The 11,966-nt window shown below is 51.1% G+C and overlaps 1 protein-coding gene across 1 annotated transcript in view; it reads left to right on the top strand.

Annotated features, from left to right (window-relative positions):
* PRMT8 (protein arginine methyltransferase 8) overlaps window positions 1-11,966 on the top strand; it is a 58,988-nt gene that overhangs the window by 41,020 nt on the left and 6,002 nt on the right. The window contains exon 7 of the mRNA XM_021716116.1: window positions 2,810-2,960. Coding sequence (XP_021571791.1) covers window positions 2,810-2,960 — 151 coding nt within the window. The remainder of the gene's footprint in view (window positions 1-2,809; window positions 2,961-11,966) is intronic.

Below are 11,966 nucleotides of genomic sequence, written 5' to 3' on the forward strand. Positions count from 1 at the left end.
GGGTGTCTGAGCCCCATGGGGCCTTCGTGTCTCCAAAGCCCAGCCACAGCTGATCCTGCCTTCACAAAAGGCCCACATCACCTCTTTGAAAGACCAGCTGCCTCCCTGTTGCCATTAGAATGGATAGTGTCAGTTCTTTTGGTTTGGAAGTCTTTTGTCCATCCGAGGCTTCTGTTAAGATGCAAATGTCTGGAGGGCCTATTGACCACTGTCAGCCAACTCAAGAGTCGGCAGCTGAGGCATCTAGTTGACAGGCATCTGAGAACGAGACCCTGTTGAGATAAAACTCCCGCCAGATGGGGAGGGGGTTGAGCGTGGTTGACGGTGGTGAAGAAGTAGGGGGGAGACAATGGAAGGAGGGCTATGGAGCCGAGGATGGATGATCTGGATGGGTTGCGACAGCAAGGCGGGGAAGGGAGTCAGCCTTCAGGCAGGGAGGCCTGTTCTGAGAACACTGAGGAGAGAGACACACGCTGCTGTGCCCCAGGTGTGTTTAGACACCAGGGAGAGCAGGCCAGCGAGGTGCACCTTCCACCCGTCATGTGCTCCAGTCTAATGGCCGGGGCCAGGGAGAAGGTGGTGAGGCTGCTGACATGAGCCGGAAGTAGGGTCCAAAGACTGGGCTTGGCTGGGGGAAGGGAGACCAAGAGAGAAGGATGCCAGGGACCAGTGCCTGACCAGCCGGCCCTGATTGTGAAGGTCTGTCGGTGTTGGCATCCTGATGTCCCTCATAAGGATTCAGTTAGCCATGGCTTGCTCTGTGTCTGAGCTGGAGGGGAATGAGAGACATTCTAAAGGCTGGCAGATACGGGTCTCAATTGGTTTCCCAAACTGGAGCAGAGGTCCAAACAAACTCATGACGTGTAGTGGAGAGCCCCCGCTCTGGAGGGAGGTGGTGCAGAAGACAGGGGGAGGGAGACATAAATGCAGTCCACGCCAGCGGCGTGCTCTTTGAGATCACAGGCTGCTGGAAGTATTTCCCAGGAGAGACCTGCTGGGGTTCGTAGAGCACTCAGTCTTGAAAGCGGCAGGACCTCCCCAGAGGAGAAGGGCCAGGATGATGAGGGGTCAGCCCTCGTGATCTATGAGAAATGACTGAAAAGCTGGAGGCAGTTTCCATCGGAGAAGAAGAAATTTGGGTGACCAACGTACGTTGGAACAAGCATTCTGTGGGTGGAAGTTACAGAGAGATGGGTGTGGACCTCTTCGTTAGTTTTGAAGAAGCACCTGATGATTGGAGATGTCGGCTCGTGGACTGAGCTGCCTGGCAGGTAATTCATCATCCTTGCAGGTGGTCAGCAAGCACTAGATGGCCATTATAGGTGGAATTCCTGCTTTGGATAAGACTTTGAGGGAATGGGCTTTAAAATTCCATCACATTCTGCATGCTTGGCCCAGGGATCACCATTCAGTTCGTTGTTGTTCTCTGTCTTTGGGCTTTAGAAACAGTGTGACTGACCCTTGAAAGTGACCTTGCCGGGGGATGCTGCATCCCCCTAATCCTGCAACCCGCTTCTTCCCAACCAACCGTCCGATAGTTTCCACCCCCCACCCCAGAGGACGCTGTGGCCACTCGCGCCAGGCCCCAGCAGGACTGTGATCGGATCGGCTTCCTTCTTTGACGGCTCCTCTGTCTACCCGTGTGGAGTCAGGACTTCTCTTTGAAGGCTCCAGGATACTTTGCGCCTGTTTCCTTCTTTATTTACCCTAGAAAGAGATCGAGGTCAAAGTCATTTCCCAATGCCACTTTCTCTCGTTGCTGGTCATGTTTCCCTACCCTCAGACCCCTCTCTCCTAATTCTTCCCAGCATAGTCCATCTTCCAGGTCTCAAGAGGACCTTCTAGAACCAGCCACACAGGTGTCTGGCTCTTACAGAGTTCCAGGACAGAGGTCCTCCCTACACAACTCTGGCAAGTGGGAAGTTCTACCTCGGGCCTCTCTGGGATCCATCTGGATGCCTCTTGGGCTCCGGGTAGGTTTGCCGTCTTGGAACGACAAGCAGAGGTCTGCATCCTTCCCCCGGGAGAGAACAGCTCGTCACAGACCGTCTTCCAGTCCCACTCGTCCCATGCAAGATTGATTTTCAGCCACTTTCCAGCTGGAAATGCTTGCGTTGCTAGTTCTTCATGCTCTACATCCCCTGGCCAGAATGGGAAATCCTTACCTCTTATTTCCTCCCATAGTGACTTTTTCTAACTGCCCAGCCTTGTTAAAGATGGTCAGCAGGACCTCCCTAAGCTCCTTCTGTGACTCTGTGGGCTCGAGTCCTTACTCCTGAGGTCGTCCTTGACACCTGCTCTTGCTGGGGACTTGAATCTCAGAACGATTAGAGAGGAGGAGTCTGGTTCCTCCCAGTGATGGGGAGGGGGACTGAGAAAGCACAGCTTGAGGTTTGGATTTGGTGGGTCTGTGCCCCTCAGAATTTGCTCTCAGGGAATGTTGGTGCTGAGCCTTCAGGGACCGCTCCAGAGCTATTCTGACTGCGGGAAGGGATGCCTGGCCTAGTCAGTCAAGCCTTCTCTTCTCTCCCTCCTCATCCCCCATCAGCCTTCATCCGCCTGACAGATTCACCCTCCTAATTCTGTTCCTCTCAGTTCAAAGTCAAACCCATGGGCACCGTTGCCTGAGCATACCCCACCCTGGAAAGGATGAAGGACTTCCCTGGGAGGGGAGCCTGGGTGGGCCGGGAAGCCACCCCAGGGGGAATGAGGCCCCCAAGAGAGTCCACGGACCACAGCCTTTCATGGATCGGGACCCAGGCCTGGTGGGACGCTCAGTTCCCGGCATTCTCTCTTCTCTGGGCTGCAGGAGGTGGACATCTACACGGTGAAGACGGAAGAGCTGTCGTTCACATCTGCGTTCTGCTTGCAGATACAGCGCAACGACTACGTCCACGCCCTGGTCACCTATTTCAATATTGAATTTACCAAGTGCCACAAGAAAATGGGGTTTTCCACAGGTGAGTGAGGGGTGCGTGGGCGCTCAGAGCCTCCTCTTCTCGCCCGTGCCTTCTGGAGGCTTTGTGGGAGGGGGCCGGGGCTGGCCTCCGCTTGGGGAGAAGGGTCCGGGCGTGAGCCACAGCCCTCACTTGACACCTCACCGTCTTCTCCAGCCGAGAGGAGGCTGCATGTCCCCAGACTCTTGGGCGCCCGAGGAGGAGGTCAACAAAACTGTGGTTGGCTCAACCTGAGCTGAGAGTGTGTGTTGGGTGAGGCAGCGGGAGAAAGAGCTCTTGGAGTGGCCCCCGAGACCCTTGGAGTGCACATTCTGTGTGAGGGGTGAGAGACTTGAATAAGACTTTTCTCTCTCCAGAGCCCTGCCTCCGTGTGGGCCTCGGCCTAGCCCTCGGGAGACTTCTGAACTGGGTCTCTGTGTCTCCTCACTTCCACCCCAGTCCGTCCCTCGTCAAATCCCTGAAAGTGTTCCTCAGGACAGCCCTCCTTCCACGAGGCCTCTCACTGCCCAGCCTCCCTTCCAAGGGCCTCACTGCCTGCATTTCTGAGCCTGGTATGAGGGGGACCCGGGACCTGTGTCCCGGCCCTGGCCTGCTCTCCAGCCTATCCTTCCACCCCTGCTGGACGGGCCTTCCCACCCCGTCTTGTGGCTGTTCCCCACGCACAGCCCGGCTACACGGAGCTCCCCGCAGTCCCCCGAACTCAGGGAGGCCCCTTTGGGCTCTGGGCCATTGCCTCTGCACACACCACCCGGTGGTCCACCCAGGTGTGCCTGGAGCAGGAGGGGTCTTTATCAGAAGACTCCTATCAGCCCCCTTCCTCCTGTGTCAGTCGGTCCAGACTGCCACAGCAAAGTACCATGGATCGACTGGCTTAACAACAGGAATTCGTTGCTCACAGTCCTGGAGGACAGAAGCCCAGGATCAAGGGGTCGGCAGGGTTGGTTTCCCCCAAGGTCTCTCTCCCTGGCCTGCAGGCAGCCGCCTTCCTGCCGTGTCCTCACGGGACCTTTCTTCTGTGCTCAAGTGGCCCTGGTGTCTTTCTGTGTCCTGAGCTCCTTGTCTTATAAGGACACAGTCAGCTGGGATTGGAGCCCACTCTGAAGGCTCGTTTTAACTTACTCCTTCCTTTTAAGACCCTGTTTCCAAATTCAGTCGCCTTATGAGGTTCTGGAATTAGGACTGCAGTACGAATTTGAGGGGACACCACTCAGCCCACAAGACCGCCCCGTCCCCACCTCTTCAGCGGGCCGACTCCCACACGGGCTTCACCTCTCAGCTCAGAGATTTCCTGGTCCCCTCCTTTCCCTTGGGGCAAGGTTAGGCGTTCTTGGGCCTTCCCAAGGTCCTGTGCACGTGTCTATTGGGACGTTTAAAGGGACACTTCTATGCAATGACCAGAAGAAATCAGCACAAAAGAGCATGAAAAGTCCGAGAACAATGCTCTCCCCCCATCCATCCCAGTCCTGCTTCTCAGAGGCAGATATATGATTATGATTAATGATTTCTTTTGGATCCTTCCAGAAAATTTCAATGGGTGCACAAGCACAGACATGTCTATAGACACCTCTCTTTTCTTTTTCTTTTTTACTTTTTATTTTGAAATAATTATAGACTCACAGGAAGTTGTAAAAATAGTACACAGAGTTCCGTGAACACTTTACCTGGCTGTCCCCTTGATGGCATCTTATATAAGTGTAGTATGATATCAAAAATACACCATTTTTTAGAACACAGGTTAGATTTTGCTCTTCACACTGCCCTCAGCTACCTTTTTAATTTAACAGCGTATCTTGGAGGTACTTCCACAGTCTCACAGAGATGCCTACTTTCTTTTTATAAACTACCTCAGAGGATTCCAAGGCAGAACGTGCCAGTCTTTTTTCGCAAGCGTCAGTCTCCTCTGGGAGTAGGGATCACACCTGTCTCATCTCTGTATTCCTGGCTTCTAAAACACAGTCCTAAGCAAATCACTGTTATAGAAGCATATGACGAGATGACTCCTACCCTTGGGAATGTATTCATGTGGAATGTGGAGTGTCCCCGGGAACTGGGAGTGTGTCACTAGGGGGTGTGTAATTGTGTGTGTGGCAGGAGGAGGGGGTGAGGTCTACCAGAAATCCAGGCTATGTTTCTTTACTGCCTGCCGCCATGATGACAAGGACCCTTTTTGACTTGTAGACAGAGGGGGGCAAGAGATGTATCTAATTTCTTCACAGAACGGCTCCTTCCAGAATCAGTGTCTTGTGACTACTAAGACCAGGGTCTTCTGGTCTCCATTGGCCTGGCCCGTGCCGGTGCCCCCCTGCCTGGGGAAAACCAGAGACCCCTGATCTGGGTCATTTTCAGCTGCTACCCTCCTTCTAGGAACAGTAGGTAAGCTTATCCTCCCCGTGGGCAGGAGAAGCCAGGAGGCAGAAGGGAGATTTTACTTTGACCTCAAAGCATGGGGAAGACTCCACCTGGCAATGATGAGGGAGTGAGGTAGTGAGGCAGCCGAGAAGGAGGCTACTTGGAGCCCATGGGCTGTGATTAGAAGCTAGGGGTAAAGCCACCGGGGCTGGCTATGCCTCAGCCATTCCCAGGATGGTGTCACCTGCCCTGCTGCAGGTGACGAGAAAGAGGACAAGGGTGCTCTGGAAAAAGTCCAAGGCTTCCAAAGTTCTGCCCGCCCAGCCAGGGTTTTCTTTTCCTTGAGATTATCTATTTCTAGTCCCTGAAGCCAGCAGACAGCCTGCTGGGCCCCCATCGAGAGATGGCTGCCTGGCTCTGTGGTGGCAGGGGTGACACTCCTGGTGGTCCCGTACAGTGGAGGCTTTGTGGAGCTCAAGCCCAGAATCAAAGCGTCAGTTCTGGGTTGCCTGAAAGGTGGTGAGGGCTTGCCCTCAGTGTTGAAGGCACCAACTCAGCGGCTGGCATCCTTCCTAGTTTGGCTGCACCCCATCAGTCTTGCTCAGCTCAAAGACCACCAGTCCCACCCAGCTCTTCTGGAAGCTTCTCCAGGACATTCTAAATCCAACTACGAGCCTTCTCTTCTGCCGTTTTGCAGTTATAGCGTCACGTTCCCTCCCCTTTGCACAGAATTCCACAAACAGGTCCAGGAAGGACATATGGAGGTCACACAGTCCTCTGCTTCCATGCTTCTGTGTGGTGGTTCTCTGCGTCAGGTTCCTGTTCCAGCAGCCTCCATACCGACTAGGGGCAGATTCTCAGCCCTCATCCCAGACCTGCTGGATCTCAGAAACTCCTGATCTCAGAAACTCCAGCAGTCTGTCTTAACAAGACCTCCAGGCAACTGGGATGTTTGCTCAAGTTTGAGAACCACTGCCCTCGTGCAAGATGCCTCTGAACCAACTCTGCCTCCTCACCAGGTGTGCCCTCTGGCCTCATTGCAACCGGATACCCCTGGCTGACCCGGGTCCCTCTGGCCTGCAGTGTTGCTCCCTTTCCAGCAGAGATCCGAGCCACCCTGTCAAGGGAGCTTTTTTTTCCAGCACAGCAAGACATCTTTGCCTGTGCTTGTGGGGTTAGCAGTGGGCTGCGTTCAGAATGTCCATACTCTGACCACTCACAGAGAAATTCTTTTTTGTAGGAGTTTCAGCTGCATAGAATTAGATTCATCTTAATTCTTTTTTTAAAATGCAGAATATGCTTTATTGGTTTTTTTTGTTTTTTTTTTTGAGTTGGAGTCTCACTCTGTCACCCAGGCACACAAAGTGTGCAGTGGCACACTCACGGCCACCCCAGTGTTGAGCTGCTGGGCTCCGGCGATCCTTCTGCCTCAGCCTTCCAAGTAGCCGGAACTACAGGCATGCACTACCATGCCCAGCTTATTTGTGATTTATTGTAGAGACAAGGTTTCGCCAATTTCCTGGGCAGGTTTAGAACTCGCAGGCTCAGGTCGTCCACTCTCCTCAGCCTTCCAAAGTGCTGGGATGACAGGCTGAGCCACCGAGCCTGGCCTTTTTTTGCTTTTTTTTTTTTTTTTTTTTTTTTTACAAACTCTTTTAATGGTTAGAGAGGAGGTGGTATCCAGCTCAGTCTACAATAGTTTAATTTTTAAAAAAATGTATTGTAGAGACAAGTTCTCGCCAAGTTTCCTGGGCTGGTCTCGAATTTGCAGACTCAGGCAATCCACTCTCCTTGGCCTCCCAAAGTGCTGGGATCACAGGCTGAGCCACTGAGCTTGGCCCAGTTGTGTCTTTTTGAAGAAGACGTGGATGTGGGTGCTGTGCAACTATGGTTCCCTGCTTCTGCTCCTGACTTAGTAAGCCGTGTTGCCGCTATGGCCTTTTTTTCTCTTTTTTTTTGGAGTTGGAGTCCACTCCATCACCCAGGCTGGAGTGCAGTAGCATGTTCATGGTCACCCCAGTTTCGACCTGCTGGGCTCCGGTGATCCTTCCACCTCAGTCTTCCAAGAAGCCAGAACTATAGGCATGTGCTACCATGCCCGGCTAATTTTTTAATCTGCTGTAGAGATGAGGTCTCGCCAAGTTGCCCGGGCTGGTCTCGAACCCATGGGCTCAGGCCATCCACTCGCCTCGGCCTTCCAGAGTGCTGGGATAACAGGCTGAACCACTAGGCCCAGCCAGGTTCATCCTCATTCTTGGTTCATGATTTGCTGTTGACATTGGACCATGCCTGGTTCATTTCCTTATTTTTGCTTATTTATATATGCTAATATAATAAATATCCATGAACTCTCCACCTAGCTTATTAACTAGAATGTAAATAAATGGTCATGAACTAGAATGCAAACAGTAACTAGAAATTATTAATACTACTAGGCTGTAAATATATTAGTTAATATTAAGAACTGAATTGTTATTAATTGGAATATAAATATTAAGTAGAAAGATATTGTTAGTAGATGTAATATAATTATATTTATTATTAATAAATGTAAGTAAATTAATTCATATTCACATAATAAGTCCCTGGGAGCCTATCACCTAACTCAATTCTAAAGTGCTGCCAATACCAACTGGGCGTGGTGGCTCATACCCGTAATCCCAGCACTTTGGGAGACTGAAGTGGGAAGACTGCTTGAGTCCAAGAGCTTGAGGCCGGCCTGGGCGGTATAGCAAGATCTTATTTCTACAATAAACAAAAACAAACAAACAAGCCAGGTGTGGTGGCACGTGCCTGTAGTGCCAGCTACTTGAGAGGCTGAGGCAGAAGGATCACCTGAGCCCAGGAGGTCAAGAATGTGGTGTGCTGTGATCAGGCCACTGTACTCCAGCCTGAGCAACAGAGTGAGACCTCCATGCAAAAGTAAATAAATGAATAAATAAATAAATACAAGACAAGCATTAAAAAAATGCTGCCAATACCATTGCATTTTCCTGTATGCTAGACCCTTACCCTTTACCCCTGTATCACCTGTAGATGAACATTATCTTGAATTTTGCTTTCCTTATCTCCTTGCTATTTCTGAAAAGTTGTATTGTGTGTGTGTGTGTGTGTGTGTGTGTGTGTGTGTGTGTGTGTGTGTGTGTATGTGTATTGTTTGGTCTCAGCTGGGTTTGAGCCTTATGGAAAGTGTAGCCTACTGGGTGGGGATCCTGCTTGCTGGAATTTTACTCCCTTTCCAAAAGCACCACCCCCCATCCCCCGAGTTTTCCATCTCAGCCTAGCAGCTGTTCTGGGAGCCACTGTAAGGATAGCGTGAAAATGATCCCTGCTATGGCTCTGCAGCTCCAGGCAGAAGCTGTGGCGAGGGCCACAGACTCCCAGGGATACAGGCTGTGGCAGCCAGAGGCACAGCTGTCCCCCCTTGGGCACGTCCTCAGTGGGGTGAGGGTAGGAAGTGGTAACTGGGGCGAGGGACTGGGGCTGCTGTGTCATCCAGGAAAGCCAGGGAGTGGAAGGGCAGGAGCCCGAGGAGAGACAGGCCTGGGTGCCCTCCTGGTGCCAGCCAAGCGGGGTGACCAGACATTGGAGATGCCCCTGAGCAAGTTGCTTGCTGGGCCTCGGGCTCAGGCTGCCCCCCGCCGGTTTTTTGCCATCTTGTGTCCACTGAGTCATTCATTGTTTCAGGTTAAAGAAGCTTCCTGGCACACAGTCTGCAATTCTTCCCCCAAGGGGATATAACTCTAAATTTATAGCCAGAAAAACCATATCCCCGAAAGGACTACCGGCCACTTAGCCATCAGGAAACGAACCAGGAAGCGGAATTTTACTTCCTTTCCCAAAACACCAGAAAAAAATCTCGTGAACTTGTTCTCACGGCTCCCTGTGTCCCCAGACCTCACCCTTGATCATAGCTCCCACCGGACTTTGCCACCATTCACCTGAGTGACTTCTGGCCGAGGCTGCAGAATCTGGGGTGAGACACAGAACTGTGTCCATCTGGGTTGCTGTTCCCCAATGGTAGAACCACATCTGGCACAGAGAAGTCTGTGGAATGGGCTGAGCGCAGTGACTCGTGCCTGTGATCCCAGCATTTTGGGAAACCGAGGCAGGAGGATTGCCTGAGCACAGAAGGTCGAGGCTGCAGTGAGCTGTGATCGTGCCACTGCACTTCAGCCTGAGGAGCAGAGTGAGACCTCGACTTAAAAATAAATGAAGTCTGTTGAATGAATGAATGCACTTGCACTTGGAATGCTGTGGGCAGTACTGTTCACAGAGTTCATGCTCACTTTGAAATACAGAACAAAAGCTGCCTCTAATCTTGAACTCAGAGAGATGGTGATGGGGAGAGGGCTTGAGGGAGAGGGAAGGCTGGCATGCTAGGAGGAGGGAGGATTCTTCTTAACAGGAGAGCTGAGAGCAGTGGGACAGTCTTGTGGTCATAGATTGGGCAAAGGAGAGGAGGGAGAGCCTGTTCATTGGCAGGAGAACTCTAGAAGCCGTCCACAGTCCTTTGTCTAGAAGCTGTCCACAGCTCTTGTGCATAGCTACATTCTGGAAGCTCTCCAAGACATTTTACAGCACTAGAGAGAGACTGTATACCTTTGCAGGGCAGAGCCATGGTTGATGGATAAATAAAACCTTACACTTTACGTAATGATGAAAGAGCTTCCTGGTGCCATGTTTTATAATACCCTAATACGGGCCTATTGTGGTATAGGTAGGGTGGCCATAGCACTTGTCTTTCAATTAAGGGCACTTTTGTGAGTGAAAAGGGAGAACTATTAATAATTACACCAGGTCGGCCGGGCTCAGTGACTCACCCCTATAATCCCAGCACGTTGGGAGGCCAGGGTGAGGGGATTGCCTGAGCTCACGGGTTTGAGACTAACTTGGGCAACTTGGTGAGACCTCATGTCTACCATAAATCAGAAAATTAGCCGGGCATGGTGGCGTGTGTCTATAGTTCCAGCTACTTGAAAGGCTGTGGTGGAAGGATGGCCTGAGCCCTGCAGATAGAGGCTGCGATGGTCGTGAGCATGCCATTGCACTCCAGCCTGGGTGACAGAGTGAGACTCCAATTAAAAAAAAAAAAAATTACGCCAGGAAAGCAAATGGAAACTGGAACTGTCCCAGGCACAAAAGGAAGTTTGGCACTCTTAGTATATGATGTTTTCCCTTCACGTCTCATCTGGTCCTACAGTACCACCCCAGGAAATGAATATTATGACCCACATTCTACAGATATTGAAAAGGAGCCCCAGGTCCTGTGGCAAAGTGGAGACTGGACACTGGACCTACTGTTGCCTAATTAAATGTCTTTCCCCCTCTGCTTACCCAAGAGACGTCATGATCCACAGCAATTCAGCCCTGGCTGTGTCTACATTGCCTGCCCTCTCGCCCCCTCCCATCCAGAGTTACTGAATTCAGATCTCTTGGAGTAGAGCCAAAACATCAAATTTTAATAAGTTCCTCCTGGGCACTGTGATGGAGAACTGGGATTGAGAAATCTGGTTTAGACAATCAGTCCGCAGCTCTCATGGACCCATCATGAAAATTAGATGTTTGTGGAAGTTCTTAACCTTTGGATGTTGATGTCAAGGGGGAAAAAATCATTCTCCTCCAAATCAAAACTGGCATGACGTTTGGGACCACCATCAGAGGTAAACTCCTGGGCTCAATAGCTGGCAGTTCTGAGCCAGGAAGCCTGTGGGTTTCTCAGAAGCCATCTGACTAGGTGGCAGGAGGAGTCTGCTTGAATTCCCTCGCTGGAAGATTTTTGAGAACAGGAGAGACACCTGTCTGAGCTAGTGTAGGTGGCAGTGGAGGCGAGAGTGCTGTCAGTCATATGCTAACATTCTCCACACACCATCAGAAACCATCTTGGACGATTTCCTTAGAGACAGTTGCAGGGAAGGGTGTTGGGAGCGGGTGGACCTTGCAGACAGCAGTGTATCTGGGGGCCAGGACGGCTGGGCGTGTCTAGGGATGCAAGATCTGAAACGCAGAGATGCCACATTCATGATCCTCCTTCCCCCTCCAAACGCACAGGCTGTGCTTTCTCCCCATGACCTTGAGTTTGCATTGATCTTCCAAATGTACACAGCGAAGGCTACTTGAATCTCTATCCAAACCACTGATATTTGATCAAGCCGGTTCACTGCAAAGGGCAGAGGAAGACAGACTCTTTGCCACCGTTAAAATAGATCTAGGGGTTTTGAAAGGTCTCAGGGGTCACCTTGTCTGAGTCGTTTCATGACAAGCCCCCAGTTAGTGATGTGTGAACACCTGTAAGGGTGGATCTCAGGTAGGGCGTACGACTGTGGGGGAGCTCTAGCTCTTCCTGCCTTTTAGTATTTCCCAGTGACTAGCCTTTATTCTGCCCCCAAAGCCATATACAAGGGGGACCCCAAAAACCCAGAATTTATTTAGAAAATGTCGTGCATTTGTTCTTACATGTTTAAACTTGTCAACTTCAAAGTACTCTCTGTTTGATGCAATACACCTACTGAAACATTTTTCCACAGTTCAAAACAGGTTTTTAAAATTTTCATTTTATTTTAAAGATGTAGGGTACAATTGAGGATTAGGTATACAAGAGTCATCATCGTACAGGTAAAGTTTGGGCCTCCCTTTGGCTCCCGCTTTGCCTGGTTTGAG

Source organism: Carlito syrichta, unplaced genomic scaffold (genome assembly GCF_000164805.1).
Source record: "Carlito syrichta isolate Samal-C Ts95f unplaced genomic scaffold, Tarsius_syrichta-2.0.1 Scaffold308185, whole genome shotgun sequence".
In the NCBI taxonomy this organism is placed as follows: domain Eukaryota; kingdom Metazoa; phylum Chordata; class Mammalia; order Primates; family Tarsiidae; genus Carlito; species Carlito syrichta.